Source organism: Ailuropoda melanoleuca, chromosome 4 (genome assembly GCF_002007445.2).
Source record: "Ailuropoda melanoleuca isolate Jingjing chromosome 4, ASM200744v2, whole genome shotgun sequence".
Taxonomy (NCBI): domain Eukaryota; kingdom Metazoa; phylum Chordata; class Mammalia; order Carnivora; family Ursidae; genus Ailuropoda; species Ailuropoda melanoleuca.
In genome coordinates, this window is record NC_048221.1 from 96,903,205 (window position 1) to 96,930,727 (window position 27,523).

General features: G+C 43.3%; 1 protein-coding gene across 1 annotated transcript in view; it reads right to left on the bottom strand.

Moving 5' to 3' along the window:
• Window positions 1-27,523, bottom strand: part of TACR1 (tachykinin receptor 1) — a 141,734-nt gene that overhangs the window by 67,029 nt on the left and 47,182 nt on the right. The window contains exon 2 of the mRNA XM_034659427.1: window positions 3,583-3,777. Within this exon, the coding sequence (XP_034515318.1) occupies window positions 3,583-3,777 (195 nt within the window). The remainder of the gene's footprint in view (window positions 1-3,582; window positions 3,778-27,523) is intronic.

Genomic DNA, 27,523 nt, shown 5'->3' on the forward strand with positions numbered 1-27,523 from the left:
TATTCATCAGGCAAATTGGGCCTAAGCGTCTGCCCACCACACTGTCTGCTGCCAGTCATCTACCCACGCATCCAGATCAATGAATGACACCGACAGCAGTAGTGAACACTCACCAAACTCTTCCCGGGTGCCTGGCACTGGGCTAAGCATGTGCCTTATTTACTTCTCTCAATACCTCTATGTGGAATGTTCCATTCAGCTTAGAGGCTTAAATAACTTGACCATGATGACTCAACTAGAGAGTGATGTGGCTGGGAGTTGATTCCCTCATTTAACTCCAGAGCCTGTGTTCTTAACTTAATTATTATACTGCCTTAAACAAAATTTCCTTCTGGTTTCAAATTTGGAATTATTGTGTGCTGTGGAAATGGCAACCAGTTCTGGCAGAAGACAATATGATGAAGTACTTAGGTTAGAGCTAGTAAAACTTAAATTCTCTAAAAGTATATCACAATGCCTTATGAAGGATATTGGTATAAAGGAAATAGGCTTACATAAAGCTTACTACGCACTTGACTTATGTTTACTTCACAGGATGTATGTGGATGACAAATACCGGTTCTTTCCACTCACTACTGTATCCATAAACATTTTACACATCCTAAGTAGATAAAATCAGATGCTCTTCTCCAGACTCATTTTTTAAGGTTAAAATCACGAAACAAACACATGGTACTGTCTTTCTCTGATTGGCTTATTTCGCTTAGCATTATACCCTTTAGCTCCATTCATATTGTGGCAAATGGCAAGATTTCCTTCTTTTTATGGCCAAATAATATTCCAGTGTGTGTGTGTGTGTGTGTCTGTGTGTCTGTGTATGTGTGTGTATCTCATATCTTCTTTGTCCATTCATCCTCACTCATATGTGGAATTTAAGAAACAAAACAAATGAGCAAAGGGAAAAAGAGAAAGACAAACAAAGAAACAGACTCTTAACTACAGTGAACAAACTGATAGTTACCAAGGGGAGGAGGATGGGGAGATGGGCGAAACAGGTGAGCACTTAGCATGGTGAGCACTGAGTAATGTATAGAATTGTTGAATCACTACATCGTACACCTGAAACTAATAGTGTTAACTATAGTGGAATTAAATTAAAAACTTAATAAAAATAATTAAATTTTAAAAATAAACAAATAAAAGAAAGAAGTTTAAAAAATCATGAACTAAACAATGATGGCAAACCTAAACATGCACCCAGTACAGCTACCCTAAATTCTCCTCTCAAGGAAGTAAGACAATCCAGCACACGCTGTACGGAGTCTCAAAGGGTTTTCTTAGTCATTAATAAGCATAAGGCAGCAAAACATTCAAGAGTAAAACTTTAGAAACTACTATGTCTTGGGCAAGACTCCAGAGATCTGTGGAAATACCTTTGTTTTCATGTTAAACTTTGAATTTGTTGGAAGATAAACGAACTGTGTTTTGAAACAAAACTATAAGAAGGTAGCCAGACTTGGAAAAGATCATGAGAACCAAGAGCTAAGCTACAGTCCATGCAGACAAAGGCAGTTTCTAAGCAGTTTATAGAATAGGCTTTAAATCAGAGGGCTTTCATTTTTCCCTTTTGAGGGAACCTTCTGGCTCGAACATGTTCACGGGCCCTGTACAGATTGCAAAGCTATGTTCTTTCTCCCGCTGAGACCCCACTCAGGCTTGTAGTTTCATTTGGAAGAATAATTTTCAATGTCTCCTTCTAGGCTGAGCATTAATCCCCCCACTGCTTGATCGATTAAATCCTACTGCCTGTGTCTGGAAGGCAAAGTGTGGGCTTTATGTATTGCTTTCTGGCAAGCCCCATTTCCACGCTCCACGGAACAGGTGCAGCAGTGTAACTCTGCAGCAGGCTTTCAGACCCTCAGATCTTGGGGGCCAACAGGTAGTGCCTCGTGTTACCATCTATTGAGTTTTTTTAAATTTTTTTTATTTTAATGTTTTTTTATTATGTTAGTCACCATACAGTACATCCCTGGTTTCTTGATGTAAATTTCGATGATTCATTAGTTGCGTATAACACCCAGTGCACCATGCAATACGTGCCCTCCTTACTACCCATTGCCAGTCTATCCCAATTCCCCCACCTCCTCCCCTCTGAAGCCCTCAGTTTGTTTCTCAGAGTCCATAGTCTCTCATGCTTCATTCCCCCTTCTGATTACCCCCCCTTTCTTTAGCCCTTTCTTCCCCTACCGATCTTCCTAGTTCTTATGTTATAGATGAGAGAAATCATATGATAATTGTCTGTCTCTGCTTGACTTATTTCACTTAGCATTATCTCCTCCAGTGCCGTCCATGCTGCAGTTGAGTTTAAAGGCTGGTAATGATTCTACTGCTATCTGATGAATTTGGTTCGATAACAGTATCTTACCTTTCGTTTGGCATTTAATCGCTTACCAGGTGAGGATACATTATCTCGTTTGCGCTTCACAGCAGTTGTTTATGGGAAGCAGGGCTTTATCACTTTCCATTTAACAATGAGGGGGGACTGTGATCCTTGCCTAGAGTCACATAACTAGTAATGGCAATCTTGTTATTAAAACATAGATCATCTGATTATTAACACCAGTGTTCTTTTATGCTTCACATAATAAACCGGAGATTAGAGAACTACAGAGAGATTTCGAAGGGACCCACATTATCAATGCGCTCTGAGTCCAGAAAACTGACGGTAATATAAACGTCACATTGTCACTTACCTGAGCAGAACAAAACAGAATAAGCTATTTCAGTGTCGCCTCTAGGAGAAGTCTTAGAGAAAACTGCCAGGATTTCTTTGAAAACCCTAAAATGTGATCAGTCAGGCCCCCAAAGATAAGCAGGTCTGCCTTGTAGGGAAACTTGTAATTCATAAGGTCTTATTGTACTGGCCTTGCCTTCCCAAGCATTTTCAATGTGTATCTTATTTCTCCACCTAGAAAACCCTAGAAGATAGGTGCTGTGGCTTGTTTTTCCCCAGGGGCACATCCTGAGATAAAGATTCAAGTGCAAGTGACTTTGTTAGAAGGAGAAAGAAACACCGGTAGGGAGTAGGGCAGTGGTACAGGGAAGGGTGTGTCATTGAGCCAGCTGCCACTGGGGTGACAGGAACTTCACCCCAAGACAAAACCTTGGACACGGTGTAAAATACACACCTCAGAGACATCCCACCTGTGGGCTTAGGGAGCTGGGGTGTTCATATTCATTGCTGAGAGCTTCTGGGAGCATGGGGTGATTCCTCCACCTTCTGGTATGCTGTGCAAGGGGGCAGAGCGGCATTCTGTAGGTGAGGAAAGAGCTCCCAGGCAAAGCAATGCAGACAGTGGTGGGGCAGAGTTGCTGGTAACCCTGAGGAGGATACGGAAGAACACCTGGATGGGAGGCTATAACAGCATCCAGGTCTTAATTTTTCTAATTTTCATTTGAAGTCCAGAGTAGTATTTGGGACATAAGAGTCCCGATAATGATGTACACATCAACCTAACATCAGAGTGGTTATGAGAAATGCTTACAGACAAACATGAAATCCTAACCAACAAAAGAGCATAGAAAGAAAGAAGAAACAAGAAAAGACAAAGGAGGCACCACAGGGGAGTCACTCCTACTCACACTTTCTCGTAAATCTTGTCAGGATGCTCCGGCCATTCAATCATGCACACCACTCTGTTGGGCATGGTCTCTGTGGTTGAGTAGTAGCCCTGGGGGAAGGCCAGTAGGAGAGCCAGGACCCAGATGACACAGATGACCACCTTGGTGGCTGTGGCTGACAGCCGGGGCTGGAGGGGATGGATGATGGCCATGTACCTGGAACAAAGAAAGGACAAATTTCTGATCTGGTCACCAAAATTTGCATCAGCGATTAGCATTGTGCTTACACAAAAATTCCAGGGAAACCTTTGACTTCTGATGATTTTAATGACTATTTTCTTATCCCTTTTGTATATTCTAACCTTAAATTTTATGACTCTTAGGACATAAAACCCTAAAATCCATAAGAAAAGACAACAGGTTTTTAAATATTTAGAACACATCTAGCAACATTCCAGGAGGGACGTTTTCATTGTTAGAATGCTCATGCTGGGGACATGATGCCAAGTATAGATCAGAGGCATACGGTAGAATTAGAAGGACAAGAACAACGTTGTAAATTTATTCAATATAAAGACTATCTTTATCCTTTTTGGCTTAAGGAATAACATTGATAGAAATAGTGGTTTTTTTAAAGTCCTTATGTGGCAATTTAAAAGGCTAGCAATCTTGTATCAGTCTCTATAATTTGAGGGGCAATGAATGTGTGTATGAGAAATGAGTAGCCTGATAGAAAACATCAGCTCCTGGCGAAATCTCCTTCGTTCTTTGGACATCTAGAAGTCAGTGTGGCTAACAAGGCATGCCTCACAGGGAGAAACACAGGATCCACCTGCTGAGACAGACACACTTGGGTATATTCAAGTCCAGGGTGGATGAAACCTCATTTACAGGAAGGGGGAAGCAAGGTGAATGATGACTCAGGACTTGGAGCCACTCCCCCACCTCCTCTCACCTGGGATGGAGCCCCGAATGAGTGTGTCCACGTTTGAATTTGTGCCATCTCTGAAATGTAGCAGAGATCTTAGGAATAATAAATATTCCAATCAGCATTTCATATCAATTATAATCACATCAATTCTGCATCCTCCATTTTAAAAGGGATCTTGCTCTGTGTATTTTTTCTTGCAAAGTTTACGGATCTATCCCTTAAAATATGCATTATTTGTCAGAGTAGAAATTATGTCTCATACTGCCTTTGGGGTTCAAATATTAACGGACAAAACCTCACATTTGATTCTCTGATATGCAGGTATTTCTGGCTTCTATGGGACAGAATGGCCAATGGAGACTTTGGAAAAGAGCAGACGAATAGCAGCCCAGCTGTCAGCTGGCTGCACATAATTCCACATAATTCTTTTTCTACACCCTTTGGACTCCTAGGATCTGTAGGCCAGAACTGGGGCCACGGTTACAAGTAAAGCAATTTCATTCAGCATGTGCTCTACAAATTCGTACTGGGCACCTGCCTCACGCAGAACACAGCTTTTCCTTCTCAGCTCCAAGCTCCTAATTTCTCTGGGGAGAGTTGGGGCATAAATAAGCAACCACAAAACAGGACAGTAGGATGTGTGACCTCAAGCGGTAATCCGATAAATACCTTAGAGCCTTACGGAGGCGGCATAGGTAATCAAGTCTTCATATGGCAGGGGGACTGTTGGAGGCACTTAAAGAGGTGCGCTTAGCTGGATTTGGGACAAGTCAGCTGGGCATCCAGCTTAAAGGGCAGGAATTGTACAGAGCCGTCCTCTTCCTCGTGTTATGATTAGATCTGACTCCCTGTCCGGGAAGATTGATGCTCAGTTTTCGTGAAGGCTTCTTTGAGTGACCTTTTATAATTCTAAACTTTGAAACACCTTTCTCCACATTTTCTTGCTAGCGACCTAGGCTTTCTTCTCTGGTCTTTTCTAGCGATGCCACTGAAGGTGTTCAGTGTGTGGAGGTTGGATACTAGGGTACCTCAGGTCAGCCTTCACAGATATGATCAGAAGTGATAACCTCTAGGAAGAAACCCCTCAGAATCTTTTCCTTCTGCCTCTTTTGGAAAAACGGGCAGGTGGTCTAGAAGTCAGGAGACAGTGGAATTAGGAAGAGACTTGGAACAGATATTTTGGTGGAGGTGATCAGTAAGCCATAAATCTTTGGGCAAGTTTCCTTGGTTGAGTTGGTGGCCATAAAGCCTATCATTCAGCTGTCGTCTAGAGCACCAAAAGGACAAAGACAACTCTCAAGTTGCCATGAATCAAGCACTGTGTGTCTTCTTTAGGTTACCCCAAGGAATTGTAGCTGCTTCCGAGGGGGGTCCACTACACCACACACCCGATGACCTTCCATCCTTGGGGGGCTGTCCTAAAAAGAACCCTGAGAAGTCTTGATTTCCCTCCTGGATCTGCCTCTTTCTTGCTGCCTGAAGCCAATGAAGCACTGGTTTCCTCTTCAGTCATGGAGTGGCGTGGACAGGGAACCCAGAATCAGAGCCAACGGAGGCAAACTGTGCGGCCACTATTGTCCTTTCCAATTTGGTGAAGGGCTGGACCTGGACGGTCATGGCCAGAATCTCTTTGAGTGCTTGCATTAATTATAGGCTGGTTTACTGGATCATTTCCCAGAGGGAAGAGCTTTCCCCTACAAAGCTGGACACCTAGCCAGGCAGATGCCTTTCCTTTCCAGCACCATCCAGGCTTCTGCTCTCACTGTAGCTGTGCATTCTCAGGCTTCACAGGAGCGTGAGGAGACTGCACAGAGGAGAATGTGCTAATTACATTGCTCCCTTTTAATGTTATCTCAAACGCAAGATTTTAATTTGCTTTTATTTATTTCTTTTTTAATTTGCTTTTAACTCAGGATAAGCATTCAATTTTAAATAAACGTAACTTAACACCCATGCCCATGCCCAAATTGGCGGTACACCATTCAGAATCTAATGGGACTGGGGCTTAAGGGGAACTTCATCAGCATATTGGTGCTACAGCTCCAAAAGGGTTGCAAAAAGCCATATTTTATCTTTATTGCAAAAATTACAATTTGGGAGCCCATTTCAGTTAACTCTGCCATTTCTTGAGTGTATGAGCAATTTCGGTGACAGATGAAAGTTTTCCCCATATAAAGCCAGAGAGGATACAAAAGATTGGCCGTAAAAAATGGATGTATTTTCATTTGTTCAAAATAGAGCCATTTATAAATCTCTCTCTATGCCTTTCTTCTTTTTTACCTTTCTTCCTTCTTTCTTTGGTAATTCTCATTTCTGGAGCTTATGTGACATGCTTCTTTCTTATTCACCCCAAATTTAGTACCACTGGGATAACTTGTCCGTAGATGGATGCATATTTTCTTTCCTGCTGACCAATCCTAGCTTGGATTCCACTAACGTACATTTATATATTTATTTGTAACCACCCTGAACAATTCTTGCTTATTCAGTTATGACTTATCATTGAGCAAGTGCTGCAAGCCTTAGGAAAATACATTCAATAAATATTTATTGACTGCATTGCACTCAAGAGACCAGAAGGCAGTCAATGAAATGTCTTTCTGGTTTACGCATTAATCATCAGCCTGCCAGAGACAGGGTCCAGGGGCTGTGTGGGATGTGGATTATGTTCTCCACTTCAGGTTGTTCAGTCCCACAGAGGGCGGGTGGCTCTGATTTGAATTGTATGTGGCCTCCCAGCTCAAACACCTGAGATGCTATCTTCCTCTTGCATGATCACGCTTTATAAAAAGAACTCTCCATAGAGTCTCTGAAATCTGGCAAAATATAAGGCTGCACATTTTTTTTTAAAGGCAGAGTGAAACAATCTTCTAAGCTTTCTGGCCCACACAGTTTCTGTCATAACTACTTAACACTGCCTTTGTAGTGTGAAAGCAGACAAGGCAACTATTGGGCGTGACTGTGTGCCAATAAGACAATTTACAAAACTTGTGGGGGCCAGGCTTGGTCTGGGGCCACAGTTTGTTGATCGTTGGTCTAGTTGATAAGAAATGAAAAGTGGGAGGAATTAGAATCATAGGAGAACATGGTGTACTCTTCAGAAACACTCTTTACCTTTGGCATTGGAGGACTCTGAGACTAAAGTTCATTGGGTGGGTAGATCTTATAGCCCACAAGGAGTTATTAGAGTGGTCACCCGCCATTCGTGACCCCAGAATCTAGCCCCTTGTCTGCGTACAGTGGTCACTAACCCATGACATTTTTACTCCTTAATCTCCTTCTGGCTGGCTCCTACTTATTTTTACGGTTTAACCCATTTATCATGTCCTGTGACTGGGTTATTGGTGCCCTGCCTTTCCTGCTGTGAAAATCTCTAACCTTGTGTGGACCACATCTCAATTTATTTGCCTATCTACCTTGTCTTAATTCATCCTTGACAGATTCTTTGCAGATGGCATTTGCTGTGACTTATTCAAGCTGGTTTCCTTGGCTTCCCTCAGTGCCTAGGACATAGTAAAAACTCAATGAAAGCTTAATTGAATAAATGAATATGAAATTTCTTGGTACATAGCAGGGGCTCAATAAATGGTTGTTGAGTAAAAAGAAATGCAGTAGGAGAACTACATACTTATTATGCCTTCATTCTTCCCAGTCTGAACATACGTGAGACTATTATGTGGGAATAATTATTGCTCAGTGTTTTCTGTCATACAGACATCCAGGATCATCCTGTAGGAAGGACTTCACTGGACCTGGGTCTTCAGAATTTCCCATCTCTCGACATTAAACCCTTATGTAAATTCTCAATAAGTATTTGTTGACTAACTTCCACACTGACCACTATGTAGAGAATTCAGTCTTGCTACATGATATCACCCTCCAGCTCTTCCTCTGAACAAGAGGTTGCTTCATCCTTTCCCTTCCTACTCCCCACCCCACTCCATCTCAGAGAACACCTGTTAGGGCATCAGTTGGGGTTCTCTTCTAGGACATTTCTTTAATCATCAAAATCCTCATTCAGCCAGATCACTTGACCAATAACTCTGTCCACTCAACTGAGCTCAAGCGTCACGCAACTATAACAAAAGAGGCCTTTGAGCAAGCCAACAGAGGTGACCTGAAGTTCACATACTACCAAAATATTTTTGTTAATGGCAAATCCCCTTGAGTCCTCACTGCTATGTTATGCACAATTCTAAGAAGCATGAGGTTTTGGCCTCTAAGCCCAACATAGATTCACAGCACTGTCGGTGGACTGTGCCAGCTGACAGCAACGGCAGAGTCAATAAAACCATAAGAAACAGATGCAAAGACATATGTAACTGAGAGCCTGGGACGATTTAGAGTTAATTGAAGGAGAGATGTAGCTAACTGATGTCCGAGCCATCCTGCCCCATGTGTGATCAAAGGATCCATGTGGTTCAAAGGTGATTCAGATATATAGTCTCCAGCCAGGGCTGCCATAAAAGTACACATGACTAAGGCCTGAAATGAACTAAGGGGGGAAAGTAGTAAAGATTCAAACCAAGTACAATATTCTGAAGGTTTCTGTCTATAGAGGTGGGGCCAGAGTTGCATGGAAACTTAAAGCCTCCAGGGCAGGCTCTCTTCTCGCAAAGACCTCCTTTATTCACCAGATAAAAGCAAGATCCTGTGAGTGAGGCACTCACTGTTAGGGCTGTACAAGTGCAAAGTTGAATCCTGTCTTTATTGAAAATTTCTGCTTAGCATAGATTTTTTGCATTAATTTTTTATATTTTAAAATATTGCATTAAAATATTTTTTATTTTGATTGCTGAATTATTTGTGCCACCTTAAATTTTGCACCCGAGGTGAATGCCTCCCTTGCCGCACCCGAATCCCAGCCCTGATAATATTGCCCACTCAAGTACATCAGGCGGGACAATCATTGATGAAATGAAGTGTACTTGGACTTAGGCAGTGGTGGGACTATTGTTCAATGCTGCTGGTCCTGTCAACCACCTGATAAACAGTCAGTTATGTTGTGTCCTTTGCCTGCAGCTTTGCAATGCCCAGGTCACCAGAGCATGGGTGGCAGGGCTGATGTGAAGCCTGGAAAATTATCGATAACATGAGCAGAATGGAGGCTGAGCAATTCTACTGTATAGAGTAATCTGGACACCCTTGCTACTGTGATTTTGCCTTAAATTGTACATGCAAGTCCACAACTATTTATTTTATTGACTGATTGGCTGATGATAATGCTTAGTTAAAAAACTTCTTTGACAGCAATAAGTTATAAACAAACAAAAGTATAAGTTTAATGAAAAATTGCAGGTTTGATTTCTGCTTTTCATTAAAATTAATGATGCACAACCTGCCCAAAGAGATTGCAGACATTTGCCTTCTATGGAGCCTCAGTGTTAGCACTGAACACGTGAAGACCAGAGGACACCAATCTGCTGAAGCAGCGGCGGCAGCATCCACATCAAAAAATCAGTAGTTACTTTAAGTCAAATGTGTCCAAAGATGTTGACATGTGCAGTGAAAATGGTGTGTTTGCCCATTACTCTGTGAAGCAGAGTCATTTAGACTAAATGACGACTCTAAGTTAATTTCACTAATTTTCAGTTCTAATTTTTCTTGTGCATGTACAAAAGTTCAAGTGATAGCTATTAGTATCTTGGCTCAGATGGCAGATTCTAATTTTATATCACTGTCATCCGATTTTTCTAATAGGAAATCAGGTAATTTCAATAATGGTTCAATTCTTTCATAATCTAATTCTTGGAATCAAAGTTTTTGGAAGTAGAAAAAACTGACATTGTGAATATTATCATGAATTTATTTCAAATTTCAACCGTGAAGATAAATTGTTTTGATACTAATATGAATACAACGTGGTAAAAATAATGTCCTTACTAAATTAAGAAATCCAGGGAACAGAAATGCACTGGGAGTAGGTTCTGAGACATAGAACTTGCCAAACAAGTTCCAATATTTTACCAATATTGAAATAGAAGCTGAAGTTGTTGAAATTTACAAAAATTTTTGTAAGTGCAAGGTAACTGAACTAAATTTTTTTCCTTTTTGGTAATAAAGTCGATATTGAATACAAAAGCAGACTGTAATAGGATTTTGGAAGTGTTTAAGACTTTGACAAACTATTTTGTGAATTAACCTACATAATAATACTAAACTTTTTGCAGCTGAGTCCTCTAAGTCTTGGTTGCATTTTGTTTAAAATTAGTTGAATTTCTTTATTGCAAATATTTTTTAAAAGATTTTATTTATTTGAGAGAGAGAGAGCATGAGCGAGGGGAGAGGCAGAGGGACAAGCAGACTCCCTGCTGAGCAGGGAGCCGATGTGGGGGTCAATCCCAGGACCTCGAGATCATGACCTGAGCCAAAGGCAGAAGCTTAACAGAATGAGCCACCCAGGTGCCCCTTTAATGCAAATCTTTTTAATGGAGCATCCCAAAATATGAGCTTCTGAAGCTTTTAGAAAATTATAATTTTTGAATACAAATCTGCTAAACAAAAAGACATAGAAATTTATCCTCATAAAGGCAAGAGAGGAACTGCACAAATAAACAGTGAAAGCTCTATGGTGTGCACAATTTAATTTTGGAATTCTCGAATTGCTCTTAGGACTATTTTGACTTGTGGGAAAAATCTTTTGATGGATCTCTATTCTTTAGTAAATAATTTGTACTCTCTCTCAGAATAGACTGGTATGAAACTGGAGGGGACTACAATTTTGCAGTATCTAAATTGGGTAAAACATTAAAAAGAAACAGAGAGACCACTTATTTACTATCTTAGACAACTTAATTTTTTTTTCTCTTAAATCTATCTTTTTCTCTTTGTGCTACATTCTGGATACTTAGTTTGGATCAATGTTTCAGTTCATGGACTTTCTCCAGCAAATCCAATCTAGTATTAGACCTGTCTATTAACTTATATTTCAACTCTTACTATTTTTCATTTTTATAATTTTGACTTGCTTATTTTTCAACATGCTTGGTCATTCTTGATATTTTTTACTTGGTCCTCATATTTTCAAGCTTCTTGTTTATAGCTTCTTTTTTATTTCTTTATACATAATACACATAGCTTATATTCTGTCTCTATTAACTCCAATAACTTCAGTCTCCCTGGGTCTGCTTCTGCAGGTTCTCACTCACATCGATCTGTTTCATTGTCGGCTTCATTTTGACTGCATCCTGCTTATTTTCCATGGAACTTTATCTGTGAGAATTCACTGATGCCTGGGTGGGAGGTAAGTTCCTTCAGAGATTTGCAGTAGTTTCTGCCATGAACCTGGGAACACTTCTAGGCTGGGACCACTGTGAACTAGATATCTGTGTGAGATTTTTTTTAGATCAATCAACTGATGAGAATTTGGCCTGCACACCCGTGTGTGGACTCCTTTTCTGCTGCAAACTTTCAGAATATTTTTTTTTCTGCTTACTCTGCACCAAGGTTAGAGATGGAACAATTTTCTTTGTGGTCCCTGGAAGGGTAGGCATTTATTTACAGGTCTTTTTTTTTACACTGAGGGCGTAGCCCTTTGCTTCTCAACTTTAAGAAAATTTACCCTGTTAGACAACCCACGATAGGCAGGTCTTAGGTTTTGGGTCTTGTCCCTGTACCTTATCTTGTGAGTCAAAGTCAAGATCAAATGCCCTCAAAACAAAAGCTAGCTTCACTACTCTGTCTAATAATTAGGTTTCCTGCCCTCATTTAAATTTTGACCTCAGTATTCCTGACTTTCTTGCAAGAAAATAAACGCATCTAAGGAGCTTGCATGTGTGTGTGGGTGTGCCTGCGCACATGTGTGTGTAGTATCGTATCTGGGATTTTTTAGTTAATTTCAAGATCATCAGTCAGGATATCTAGTCTGCCATTTGGCTGAAAGTAGAAGTTCTGATCTTTTATTTATTTATTTATTTTTTTGTTTTACTGCCAAATTATTGGGTGTAAAAATTCAAACGATACAGGAAGAGATAAAGGGTAAGCCTCTCTCCTACCTCTGTCCCCAGTGGAGGTGGTGTTTAAATGTGACCCTGAAGGATGAGCTGGTGCGTACATCTATGCAGAGCTGTATGCAACATACTTTTGAGGAGGAGGCAACAGCATATATAAAGGTCTGGTGACCTGAAAAGAAACGGCTTGTTTACAATCATGTCTAATATTTTATGAGATGCTTCTCAGGAAGGAGCAAATAATGTGTCTTCTATTCTTTTGAATCCCTGACTGGGCACAACATAGGCCCATGGTGACCACCTACTCACTGACTTAATGTCCCCCTCTACTAAGCAAGCAGATGCTGGCCTCTGAGTTTGCTCCTTGCAGATGTTGGTGGAAAAATTAGGATAGAGGATTGAGTGAGGAAGGATACAGTCCTGTGGTCTCTGTTGATGACAGTGCCCAGAGGGAGTGCTAGCCTCCGAGGAAACATATGGAGGATGCTGGGACCAGGGCTACCAAACAGAGCCAGAGCCCAGGAGAGACAAACATGCTATCCAGAAAGTAAACATTCCTCAGGCCTATGTTTACAGACCACCCGGTGGTCTGTCCTGCTGGTGATGTTGGGCTTCCTCAGTCCACGTTGCCAGAGCTGGAGACCCTGCTGCCTGAATTACGACTTTCCTCTTCCTAAGGAGTTCTCCGCAGAGCATACCTCTTTTCCTCTCTCCCTTGCTCTTACTGCTTTTTTCAGCTCCTTAATCTCTCTCGGAGTGATTTCTCAGTGTCAGTTTTCTCCTAGTGAAGGACGGACATCTTTGCAATGCACGCGGCCAGAGGCAACGCAGTGTCTTCTCAGAGGCCCAGTGCCTCGCTTAAGCCCAGGTACCCGGCGCGACACACACATAAACTGTCCGCGCGACTGCCTGGATCCACGGTCAGGTGCCCAGAGGCACTCAAATGGCAAGAGGCCGATGAGGCCGCGGCGTCAGCTTAGTAGCTGTTGTCTAGAATGGAAGAGCTCAGTTTACGACTTAAATAGTATTTCACGGGAGAAATATAAACAGGAGCAGTAGTGTTGTTCATTCCCCACAGTTCCCGTGTGTGAATTCCACTGAGACATTTAAGCATGGCAATTGCTGAAATGTGATGTCACAGACTGGTGAAGGGACACTGAACTTTTGCCAACTACACAGCAGACCCTTTAGGGTTTGCTGGAATGAATGGTCTCCCTGCAGCAGATCCCAAGACCCCCGCTTCCCTGGGGAAGAGGAGCCCGATTCATCCTCTCCCTGTCCCCCAGGGCTCCCCCTCCACACAGCATCCTGTTTCACTGCCTTTTTTGCAAATCTTATTTCTAAGCATCATTAGAGGCCCACCAGAGAGCTATTGTGATATGGAGAACTAGCAGGGTGTTGTCAGAGGACAGCACACGGGCTGTGAGTGTGGGGACTGCACAGGAGAAAGCACCTTTGCAAGGGAGGAGGAGGCGCATGGAAGGGGCATGCGTTGTCAGGACAGGGGCTTGTGGAGAGGGGCCCAGGCATGTCACCTGACAGGGCACAGCCCATCACCTCACATTTCCAGAGTCCTCTGTCCAGCCTTCCTCTCCGGCCTTCTGAGGGGTGGTTGTTCCCTTGGGACGTGTGGGTCTGAGCTCCCAGGGGCTTGGCCCTCACTTCCTTCCCAGAGAGCCCACGGCAGAAGCCTTGGCATTGGCACTTACTGGTGCTATGGAGTAACAAAATCCAAATCCCCTTGGACTAGGAGTCAGAGAGAACGGAGTTCTAGTTATTTAATTTTTCGGCACTGACTGATGTGAGCTTCTGGCAAATCATCTCTCCGAGACTTAGCATCCTTACTGGCAAGCAGTTTCTGTAGATGTTCCGTGAGGCCCAAGTGCAGGTTTGGCTGTGAGTCTTGGCCAGAGGTGCCGCTGCTCCCAGCTCCCGACAGCTGTCCCTCCTTCACCCCTGTGCTGCCTCACAGGACCTCTCAGCCAGCGGCTCTCAAAGCCCCCTCATTCCCATCAGGAAGGGTCACATTCATAACAGGGGCTTTCACTTTTCCATCTCATGTACTCATTGTGAGGATCAAATTAGAAAATAAAAAATTAAGGGCTTATAATTACTAGCGAGGCATTGTTAGGCAGACTCCCCAGACAGGCCCTGGAAAGACAGGCAAAAAGGCAACTCATCCAGGTGTGTTCTGCCACCTTTGGAGCTTTCAAGAGATCATGGACACGGGGGGTGGATGACGGCAGAGTAGAACACCTGGCGAACTCTCTAGGGAACCTGTGGTGCCCACACTGGCTCAGGCAGGGACCTCAGCAGATGAGGATGTCCTAACTGCCAGTTTATACAGTCCCTCAGGGGAAATTGATAAGTTAACCGTAACTCACAATTAGAAGCCACTGGGGCCATAGACCGGGTGAGTGTGTCCATGGTGCTTGCACACTGATGGCACATAGGACCTCAGTGACTATGTTGGCTGTTAGGGTGGGGAGGGGGGTTAGAGGTTGTTTAGTCTGGTCCCTTGACTAGACGTGGGAGGACACCAAGGCCCAGAAAGGTAGCATGAAAAATTAAGGTCAAGTTTAAGGCCAACTTGCACTTAAAGCCAGTGGTGGCTCCAGAATTTCCATATTGGAAGGGCTAGGGGAAGACATTGGGTTGAGGGAAGGCAGGGGGACTTTAGATAAAATTGAAAAAGTGTCACCTGTTTAGATCAGCAAATAGGAGGGAAGAGCTAGTGCAGCTGGGGGAGAACTAAAGCCACTCTTAGGTACCCATATGGCTTCATGCCCAAGAATTCTGCTCTCCTGCTCTTCTCCACTAGATATGACCACCTGAATATTTTGAGGTGAAGGGAGAAAAGGACAGGTCCTCCTGTGTCTGCAGCAATGAGCCCACCCTCTGGACTAGACAGGCCCGCCCCTGCCCCTGCCAGGGTCATGGGGAAGCACTTTCGAGGAGCGGAATGGGGTCCAGCCTTGGCAATGGATGTTCACTGTAGAGAGACATCTGCCCTTCCATCTCGTGCCCAGATTTAGAAGATCAGAAGAGTGATTTCTAGCAACAAACTCATTAGTATCAACTTCTATTACCAAAAAGCAATTTGGAGGGCTGATTAAATTCATTAAAATGGGATTTTCCTGATAATGGTAACTGTAAACAGAAAAAACAATGATTTATGCTCAGCTTTGCAATGCCCTGGGAGAGGGTGTGTGTGAAAGGATTCTCTCCCTCTCCCACTGAGACTTGAAAGGCTGTGACCTTCTGGGACCTTTTCTGTGCCTAGGCGACAGGTGTCACAAACAGATAAAAGACATTTGTTTGAACAGCTTCAATGGCTTTGTTTGTTTCATGACTACACAGCCAGCTTTGAGGTCTCTCTTCTCAACGTTTGTTTGCTTTCTTGCTTGCTTTCTTCCTTCCGTTTTTTTTTTTTTTTTTTTTTTTTTGGTCTATTTACTCTGAGTGGTTGCAATCCCCTGGGTGACTGGCTGACTGACCAACATGGCCATGGGTTACTTCAGGACATATTGTCTTAAAAGGAGCTGGATGCTTTATATTCCAAGTGGCTCCTGGAATCTCACTGCAGCCCTGTCACCAAGCTTGGTTCCCCACCTGAAATGATAGGACCCTTTGCTTCAACAGATTTGATACTTTTTTTTTTTAACATGGTGGGGTCAACATGTAGAAATGTTATTCTGATATTAAGTAATGTGCAGAAAATTACTTCTCCATCCCCAAACCCCCATCCCCTCACCCCCAACTCTTGCCTATCTCTCTCTGGCTCCATCTTTAAGGGAGGGTTGGTGATGATGTGAGGATAAGAGATGGGGTAAGGTCCAGGACGGAGATGGCAGAGTCCATTAAAACACCTGGGATAATAATGGTTTAGTTTCCACTAGTGCCAACATGTCTTTGCTGTCAAGTCTTCTGCGTTTACATTTGTTTACTTCTGGGTATCCAGTGTGTTACATACCATCCGCTTCTCCTCCGAGAAAGCAGTGCCCCCTTCAGAGTCTCTGAGCACAGTGCCTTATATATCAGATATCCAGTTCATCATCCTCTCGGACATGATACCTAATCACTGATTAGAGCAGAGCCGGCTGGTTAACCCACCCAAACTTTTGTTCTCTCCCTCTTCCTCTGTAACAAAACCTTAATTTGAGTCACGCCAAGTTCTGGCCAAACAGATGTAAGTGGAAGACTGTGTAAGAGTTCTAGGAGAGAGTACCTTTCTCCCTTCTCCTCTCAGCCTTTTTTGCTGCCTAAGACATGGGTGCAATGATTGGAATTTCAGCAGTTAATTTGGACGATGAGGTAACGTGAGAATGGAGCCCACGCGTGGGAGAGCAAAAGGAGAAGGAGTCCAGGTGTCTGATGGTTTCACAGAGCCATCATACCTGTTCTCCTCCGGCCGCTGCCTTTCAGGTAAGTCTAGCATTTGCATGCCTCTGGCATCCTTACAATGTCAACCTGCCTCCCTCTGGGATTATTTTATGTAATAGAATAAACCTTTGTGTGTTTAAAAATAGTAACCAGGCCTCAGTTATTCTAAGCTGATGTGAATTCCAACTGATACCAGAGTTTAGCACTTGTAAATAACAGAAACTAGAATAAGCCAGGCGCTATGACAGGGCTGGGGATGCAGAGGCAGGATCATAAATACCACCCCTGATCTTAGGGAGCTCTAGTCTTGTGAGGGTGAAAGATAGTAATCAACTAAATCCACAAATACATGTTCAATTATAGCTGTAGTAAGAAGAAGGGCCATAGGATTATATAATGAGGGGGATCTGGACAGCCTTGGGGGTCAGGAAAAATTCTCTGAGGAAGTGACATTTGAGCTGAGACCTACAAGGTGAGTTGGATCTGGTAGTTGAAGAGTGACATTGGAGTGGAGTCATTCCAGAGAGGGATAGGGAATAGCATTTGCAAAGGTCCTGTGGTGGGAGAGAGACTGGTATGTTCCAGGTACTGGAGCACAAGGAGTGAGAGGGAGAATGGTGTGAGATATGATAACAGCTAGTATCACTGGCTACTTACTCTGTACCAGGTGCTATTTTTAAGGGCTTTACATATATGAATTCATTTAATCTTCATAACAACCCAAAGAAGAATCTATTATGACCTACATTTCACATATGAGGAAACGGAGTCACAGAGAGGTTAAGTAATGCACCCAGTGTCATATTGTTCCTAAGCAGTGTGAATCTCCAGGTAGCCTAGTTCCACAGCAGTGGGCAGGGTGGGGAGGTGTTTTTACCCAGATGGGAACGGGAAGCCATTGTATGTTCTTAAGGTGAGAAGTAGGGTGGCCACGTTTACCCCTTGAAGAGGCCACTCTTGGTGCATGACAGCTTTGGGGTCGCCTTAGACCTTCTGCCTTCCTTCTTCACGACCTCCCAGGATAGTCAGTAGTGACAGGCAGAAGAATGATGCTCGGTGATAACACCATACTCCCCTGCATCCTCGGTCCTCAAGGGTATGTTTCTCAGGCCTCAAGAAGAACCACAGGCAGGACTGGCTGCTAGGAGTCTGAATGAAGTGTCCGCAGGCATTAGGAAGTCCATCCACCATGCTTCCTTGCTCTGATGGGAAGAATGAGCAGAAGGCAGGCTGTCCCTTCTCTCCGAGCTACAGTGACAGCCTTGCACCGGGGACCAGGGGCCTTGGAAGCTGCAGTGGCCCCGTGCTTGCTGACTGGCTTCCCCCTGCCCCCTGCCCCCTGTGGAGTGTCAGGGTGGACTAGATCCTTGCCTCCCGCACCGGACTGCTCACCAGTTAGCCAAGGAACTGTAAACAAAAGCTGGATGCCATCACCCTTCTTTAGAGCTACCAAATCAGAATTTCTGGGAGGAGGCATAGAAATCGGTATTTTGAAGAGATCCCAGGCTGAAGCAGATCACTTCTAAGGCCTCTTCTTGTTCCAAAATGATGATTTTTGTCTTTCCCTCCATTTATGAAATGAAAGAAAAGGAGGAAGAATGAACCATAGTGCTAGGACCCTTCATCTATTTTCTGTTGCTGACTGCTCAGCCCAGCCCCTCTGAGGCTGGGAATACCACCCTCACTGGACGGCTGAGGAGGCTGGTTCAGGACGTTTACTTCCCACTCAGTGCCTCACACCTGATAAACACCGGAGCCACTGTTTCTCTAAAACCCAGTCTCCTTCCACTGGCCTGGGGGAGGAGGGAGGGCAAACATTTTCTTAAAGGGTCAGTCAATATTGTTGACTTTGTGGTCCTATGGTCTTATTGCAACTACACAGCTCACTGTCACAGGGTGAAAGCAGCCACAGACAACGTGTCCCAGTGACGCTTCATATATAAAAGCAGACGGCTGGATGGATTTGGCCCTTCAGCCCTAGTTTGCCCACCCCTGCACTAAACAGTTGAAGGAAAGGGAAATGAAATGAACATTTGTTTAAACATGCATTAGGGGATGTCTGAAAAATGGGCTGCCCGGGCATCGTGCTGGACTCTTCATGGCTTTTATGTTCTATAAATGGCTTTATCACCCAGGTATTATTGTCTATATTTTACTCATTAGGAAACAGAGGTACAAAACAATTAAATGATTTGCCAAAGGTCACATTGCTAGTGAGCAGTTGGGGCACAGGGGGCGTCTCCAATAGGCCTATTAGGCTGGAGGTAGGGATCTGGTGGGATTTGAGCCCAGGCTGCCTAACTCCAGCATCTGTGGTTTTTCTGTTAAAATGAGAGCAGCAGAGGAGAGCCTGTGCTGCTGGCCTCCCCGCTGCGGCCACGGAGGTGTAGCTACGGGTCTGGTTACCTCTGTCTGACCCGAGGGCTTAGGTCCTTTCCTCCCCGCTCGGGGATGTTTTGTAAAGCATCATCTTCCAACGCACTTCGGCCACTCTGGGTCCCCGCCCCGAGAATCCGGAGCTATTGTACATGAAACTGAATATTTCAGAGCTTTCTTCCTCCCGTCTATAAACAAGTAAATCATCAGTGTTCAATATTCTGGTAACAAAGTAATCTCCTTCCTGTTGAGCTGAAGATAAGGGATTTCAGAGGCTCCACTGGGGGAGAAATAAGAACCTGAATTGTACGTTTACTTGAGACACAGCCAAGATACTAACATCTCATTCAGAAGGGGAAAACAGTGAGGCCAAGAGGTAAATACTTCTGGACATTAGGTAACACAACAGCCCTGGTCAATGCACCCTCACAAATGAGAATAAAAATGTAGCCCATTAATTCTAGATGCACATCTAGGTTGTTAATGGGGAGAGAAAACTTAGAATTCGGAAATCTGTTTTTGTTCCTTTTACATCAACATGTTTCCATTAAAATGGAAATGGAAGTCCTGTGATATGGAGCAGTCATTTTCTGGATTCTGTAAGACTACCTCTACCTTTGCAGGCCACAGTGGAAAGGGAAACACTCGGTTTCACCCATTAGCCCCTGGAAGTGTACAACTCGGAATTTGTCAAGTAGCCTACTTTCCTCAGTATTGTGTGTAGACATCTGTTGATCAGGAGCAGGGGTCGGGTGGGTGGTCCAGGCCTGCCTGCCTCCTACTCAAGGTGATTCGGAAAGGCCAAGGGCAAATGTAGATAATAGTGGGGTGCAGGAAGTGGCAACAAAGGGTTGTGTTGTGTTGTGTTATTGCTTGTTTTTGTTTGGTTTTGGAAAATAGCAGAGGCAGGTAAATGTCCGCCTGGAGAAATGATTCTTAAAAGTCATCATAAGGAAAAAGGAAGCAAGATTTGCTTGCGAAGTTGACAGGCAGACCTGTGAGGCCTGTGCTTTTTCCGAGCAGGGGACAGAGCCGCTTCTGTCTGCTTGGCTACTTCCTGGCTGGTCTGTTTGAGGAGGTTCTGACAGGGAGCTCTTGAAAAGGCTCTTCCCATATTCTGCCAACCAATCTTGCATCTGCCTTGTATGTCGCAACTCAGGATGACCCTTGGGAGCCCTACCCAAGGCCTTTCTCTAATCACCTACGTCATTTTTTTTAAAAAAAGATTTTATTTATTTATTTGACAGAGAGAGAGACAGCCAGCGAGAGAGGGAACACAGGCAGGGGAGTGGGAGAGGGAAGAAGCAGGCTCCCATCGGAGGAGCCTGATGTGGGGCTCAATCCCAGGACTCTGGGATCACGCCCTGAGCCGAAGGCAGATGCTTAACAACTGAGCCACCCAGGTGCCCCACCTGTATCATTTTTTTACCAAAAGTAAAGTGCAGCCTGAAATCTTGGTGTCCAATGGCTTTATGTCTTGTCTGCACAATGAGATGGTATACTCCTTGAGGACAAGGCCAAGTTGCATGTTAATTGCACATTCTTTGTGGTGTTGGCAAGAAGGACAGCAAATTCTGAGGGTGCCAGGAGTCACTTGAGAAGACTCTGCTCTGCCCTTCAGTGGTCCAGACTGATCTGGATCAAACTCTCAGTTGTATAATCTCAGCCCTACCCATGATACGTGGAGAATCTCAAGGTCTCTCTTCTCATGGTTCCTGTTGAGGCTAGTTCTTAAATGCATACATTATATCTTTTTCCTCCTCAGTCACCTAGATGCAAAATTCCCTCAACTTGTTGGTGAGTCTACTAAGAACTAGGGATTTAGAGATCACAGGACGGGCCCTGGGTAACTCACATGGTCTTGTTGGCCCTCTCTTTCTCTTTCATCTCCTCTTGGATTGCCCCAGAAATCTCAAGTCATTTTCCTTTTAGAATATGGAAACGCCCAGCTCCCCCAGCTTGCAAATCCACATCTATTGGGTCTCAGCAGAACAAAGCTAACTCAGAACAAGACACATCCTCCTCAGAAAGCAGTCAGAACTTTATATAACTTTCCTTGCTACATTAAACAGGACTTGCGTCTCCAACAAGAATCCCTCCTTAATAGAGGTGCTTTGCAACACTGATGACTTTATCCAGGGGGTGGGGGTGGGGTGGTGGGTAACAGTGTGGACTCTGGATACCTGAGAGAAGAGCACAGGAGACAGAGCTGTGCTCTGTCTGGGATGGCTTAACCTCATCCAGGCATGGAGGCAGGGACATGGACTAAATGTCTGGTACATGCCTCAGTAAATATCAACTTATTCCCATCACACAAAGTCTGGAGGACTAAGGAAGTAGGAAAGCACAAGGCAGAAATGCTGTCAAGCTGTGCCTTTGCCCTCCCACTGTTCAGTGTACAAATACTTACTGGTCGTCTCTCAGGCACTTTGCTAGGCATTAAGACAACAGATGAGTGAGGTATGAGCCTTTCCCTGAAGAGCACTTCTATGTGCTGGAAATGTGTTACACCATCTCCCCACGAGGATTCTTGGACATCCTAGAAGGTAGCTTGCTTGGTCTCTCTCATGGTCTGGTTTTCATACCTCTTGGGACTGTGGTCTGTTTGCTAGGCTGGACTCTGAAGTTTCCCACAGCTCCAGACCCCACTGTCTGTTGCGTCCCAGCAGGAGTCTGAACCCAGGTCTGTGGCTACTCTCTACCATTCTGCTGCAACACTTAGTGTAGTATACTTGGTGCTTTCATATATACTCTTTCATTTTATTCTCCTAACAACACTGCGATAACCCATTTTTATCCCTCTTTTATGGATGAGGACCCTGAGGTTCTGAGTGGTTAATGACTCACCTAAAGTAACACAGCAGGTAGAGGCTAGCGAAGGGGAGATGGGTTCAGTCCTGGCATCCCCAGCCTTATTCCCATGTCCTGTCTAGCACACTATTAAGTCCATTTAAAGTGCTTGTGCATGCTTCCTGGCTGTTAAGTTTTTTCATTCTTCACGCCAATCCTCATGCCAGCCCTGAAGTTGCCAAATATTTAAGTCTCAGGAGAAGGCTGTTGCAATATAGTCCCTCTGATCTCCTGGGCCTCCTTTCTCAAGAAAACAGAAGGTTCACAGTGAGCTTGGTGAATGAGTGTGGTATATGTTGCCAAACAATGGCTCCTGTCTCATATTTAAGCTGTTCAGGTAAGTCCCTGAAAGTCAAGTGGGGGTGGGTAAAAGCAATGAGCAAGAAAGGACGAAGACACCTAAGAGGCCGGAAGCTCCTGCATTTAGGGAAGAAGCGATTCGGTCATTCATTCATTCTTGTAACACATTTCTCAATGCCTGGAGCTGTGGACACAAGACAGGGTCTGTGGACAAGGTGCTGGGGACAAAAGACAGGTAAGACATGGTGCCTGTTCTAATGGAATCACTGGCCCGGTAGAGAGAGCAGGACATGCTAACCAGAGGGTAAGGTGAGATAGCCAGACAGGAGGACACGCTAACCACAAAGGAGGACACTAACCAGAGAGGATGTATTATTAACCCAAAGCTGGCTGGTCCTCAGAATCATTTCAGTTGTTTTATAAATACATGGATTCCTGGACCCTCCTAGCTAATGAATTAGAATCTTCCAGAACAATAATTTGTATTTTTGAATAACTCCCAAGTTGATTGCAATAATTATTGCAGTTGGGAGTAAAGCCTCACAGGCACATTGTAGAGAAGCTTGCATTGGGCGCAGTGCGGATATCAAGGAGGGGTGCGTTGGTGTAATTCTGGGCTTCCTAGAGGAGATGATCTTCTGAAGTGAGCCTTCAGAATTGCAATAGAGCAAATAAAGTGCACAAGGGTGTTGAGAAGGGGAAAGGTGGAGGGCTTTCATGTGGAAAGCTCCATTTGAGCAGAGGCCCTGTGGTGTGAGTTACCAGAATGAGCCAGAAGGTCTGGTCGGGCTGGAGCCTGGGGTGTAAGAGAGGACCAGGTTAGAGGAGAGGCCAGAAAGCAGGCTCCATCTCAGGTAGTCTTGTTAATCCCCCCAATAAATTTGAATTTTACCCTCTTTGGTATGGATGACCATTCAAAGATTTAAATCAGGGATTGAATTGATCAGCTTTCATTTCAGAACAATTACTTTAGAATTTCTGGAACGAGATGGAAATTTGAGCCCACACATTTAACTCATCTCTTTCTAACATTTTCATGGAAATATCCAAACAAATATAAAAAGGAGAAAAATCAGGGAAGGGTGACTTCCTAAAATCCCAAGTGTTGACACTTTTTGTATTAGTTAACATTGACCAAGACATTGTCTGGAATGTTTGGCATCACAGTACTCCATGAGGGAGGTGATATCATTATCCACACTGATGGGCTATTATTTTCTTCTATTACAAATGAAGAAACCACAGCACAGGGAAGGTTACTAAGTCCATCAGTCCCATAGCTCATGGCACAGCTGGTATTTGAACCCAAGGAATCTGGCTCTAGAGACCACACACTTACAGCATTCTACTGCCTAATATATTGGGAAAATATGGTGCTAGTAGTCTGCTTTGGCTTGTGGATCAATGTCCCCAATTCTGCACATATGATGGAGAGGTTGGTCCAGGTGGTAGCTGCATGCAGTAAAGAGTGCAATCGCTCATTTCCAAGCTTGGAGGGCCTTCACCGTGAGCAGGGTGTAGAGGAAGTATTGGAAGGCTGGAACCTATGGCAACAACAGAAAAGAAGACTTCTCCAGGGGTCTGCCTTACGTCATCATTACATTCCCACATTCCATGGCCAAGGGGAGTTCTAACTTGGTACAAATGCTCCTAACTTTGAGAAGCAGGGCCAGGACTTCATGGGGCCATTAGACAAAAGGCATGGTCTTTCATAATGTTCAGAAAATACAGTGGGAGCTGATAGATGATCTTGGGAGTCTTAGGAGGTGAGATAATTATTAAAGTGTGGGCATAGCCTGTGGTGTTCTGAGAAAACCACGGACTTCACCACACACTGGAAGGGATCCCTCAGCAACACATGAGCTACTCTTGTGCAGATGTGTCTGGCTGTAGCCTTTTCCCACTTCTCACAGCCAACTAAAGCTGCAGTCTCCTCTTTGGACTTGAGATTTTTTACAATTTATTTTATTTAGTTTTTTTTTCCCCAAAGGGGCACCCGCACCCCAATGTTTATAGCAGCAATGGACTTGAGATTTAAGTAAGTCTCCCCATGATCTGTGACAAAACCATTGTAATTCACAACCCTAAATAGTACTTTCTCAAGAATGTTGGGCAAACAGAAAAATCAGCAGATATATGAAATAGTTCAGCAGTTTGAAAGAAGGAAATGAATCTGGAGAATTAGAGCACATGTTCTCCTCGGAAGGAAGCTTACTCCAAAAAGTGAGAGAGAACCAGAAGCAAAACAAAATGGATTTGTATTCTTAGGGAGAAATATTGCTCTTAAACATTTAACAAATTGTAAATGTAACTTTATCTTACAGATTTTTGAATTTCGACTTTGAGTTTAAAATTTTTATTTGCAAGTGGTAGCTGTGAATAACAGATTAGATAGTACTGAAAATCACATCAAAGATTCACAAGTCCAGTTTGAGAAATTCAAAAACGTAGAAGGAAAATACGGATATGCATATAATACATAAAAATGTAAGAGATGTGAGAGTGTAGGTTTAGGAGATAAAATACAGTATAATAGGAATTCTAGAAGGAGAAGCAGTAATTAATAAATTTATAATGTAGTCCCTGAGCTGAATAAAATTTTAAGTTCTTAAGTTAAATGGACTCTTTCTAAAAATAAAATATACTACAAAGATAATTCAATACTAAGAACTCTCTTACTATCCCTTATCGTATAACTAGATCAAAGGAGGAAAAATTTATAATCATTTCTTTGGATAACTAAAAGACATTTAATAATAAAAATTTCACATCATTTGCTAATGTATAATAGAGATAGAATACTATGCCATTAATAATATAAAGTGTATATATTTAATTATGAAATGATTTTAAATTAAATGATGAAAAATAGAAGTGGTCTGTTCTTATTGAAGTCAGAAACCACACAAATGACCATTGTTACCAGCAGTAACATTGCTCTAAGCATGCCACCCAGTGCAATTAAGCTAAGAAGAAGGAATAAGAGGCATAAATAATGTAGAATAAAGGGAAATTATGATTTGCAGATGATAGCCTATCTATAAACCCAAAAAAAATCAGATGAAAAACAGGTAAATTAGAGATTTCAGAAGGTGGTTTCAAAGCAAATGTGTAAAAGTCAACAGCTTTCAACCAGCGCAGCCATTTATAAACCATAATGGAAACAATATCATATCACAAGGGTCATGAAAATGGACCATACTTAGAAATAAACACTTATTGAAATATATAGGACCCATGTGAAGAAAACTACTAAATGTTCCTTTACTGAAAGCAATAATGGAAACTTGAATAAGCGAAGACCCATGTTCTGCTGAATGGGTGGATCCAATCCTGCAACATTATAACAATCTAGTTTGTGGAATTTCAAGTTCTTATTGCACAACCAGGGGGAGAGACGCAGGAAACACATAGGATATATGTTCTGAATTCAGATGGAGGTTGGCAAGAGAGATTTGGGAGGCTACCATTGTAGAGTGAATGGCTGCAGCCACGAATATGGATGAATCCCCTAGGAGAGTGTGGAGTGCAAATAGAAAAGGACCAAAGACCAAATTTTGGAGCACACCAGCATTCATAGGATGCACAGGGACAAAGAAGCCAGTAAATGACACTGCAACGGTGGGTGTTAAGATGGAGGAGAAAAACCAGGAGGGAACACCGTCATCAGAAACCAAAGGAGCCAGACTTAAGAAGTAGAGAGTAGTGGGGCGCCTGGGTGGCACAGCGGTTGAGCGTCTGCCTTCAGCTCAGGGCGTGATCCTGGCATTATGGGATCGAGCCCCACATCAGGCTCCTCCTCTGTGAGCCTGCTTCTTCCTCTCCCACTCCCTGCTTGTGTTCCCTCTCTCGCTAGCTGTCTCTATCTCTGTCAAATAAATAAATAAAATCTTAAAAAAAAAAAAAAGAAGTAGAGAGTAGTTTACATGGTCATTTGTTACAAAGAGGTCATGCAAGAAGATAAAAATGGAGAATCTGTGATATTTGGCTTCTAAGAGATTTCTGGTCACAGTGGCAATTCTGCAGTTTTGGTGGAATTGGGGGGTGCCAAGGTTGAGGGAAGGATTGTTGAATTTCTTGTGATGCTAACAGCCACATGGAATCTTCTAGTTAATGCGTGAAGTCATTAAACCCTAACAAGTCTCAATTTCCTCATCTATAAAGTGGAGTGGTGGTTGCAGAAAAAGAAAGTGAGACCATGACTGTAAAATATTTTATAAACTATAAACCACCCTACAAACAGATGGTGTTATTTTTAGTTCTGATGATCTTCCAGGCAATATTTTCACATGAAATGTGTTAAAGATTATGGCACTGAGATAATGGCCCTGAAAAATTCCCCCATCACTTCCTCTGTAGTCCCAATTTCTCATCCCAAGGCAGGTTCTGCAGGCTTGTTAACACAGAAACATGATCTGCTGTGTGCTTCTGCGCTGACGCAGACAAAGCCGTTGGGGAAGCCAACTGATCTGAAAGGTTTTGCAATGCCATGCATTGTTTCAGCCATCGAAAAGAGAACAAAATTCCAGTCCCAATGCAGTGAGGTGGCAGAATGTGTTCCTGTTTGCCTAAGCAGATGCCAGCACTTAAATAAATACCATGTTCCTTCCCAGAACTTAGCTGGAAAGCACTCCCACCAAACATAACCCTGAGATACTTGGCACATGGCTCAAACCAGCTGACATTTCAATTGTCCTTCCCCCCATTGTTGGGATCTCAAATGGCCACAGGGCTGACATTTCTCTAGACCCTCAGTGGGAACATTTCACTGACAACTATCAAGTGATTATAACATAATGGGCTTAGACTCACGTTCCTTCCTTTCTTCATCCATCCCTACAAAGTAAATTTGTTAAGCATCAATGAAATGCCAGGCACTTCGCCAGAGATAAGGTTCACAAAGATGAATGACACTGAGTTGCCTTTGAAGAGCTCGTTGTTTAGTGAAAAAGAGAAGCACTTCATTACAATACAATGAAATAAAAACTCTAATAAATGCATGTCCAAAGTGCTACGGGAACCTTGAAATGGGCATCCAGCTTGCCAGTTCAGACAAAGGCGGAGAGTTGCAGTGTCAGAGGTCTGACTCCTTCTAACTCTGGAAATAGCAAGCATAGCAGTTGGTACATAGTAGGTGTTCAATTAATGCTCAATAAATGATTGATGAATACCG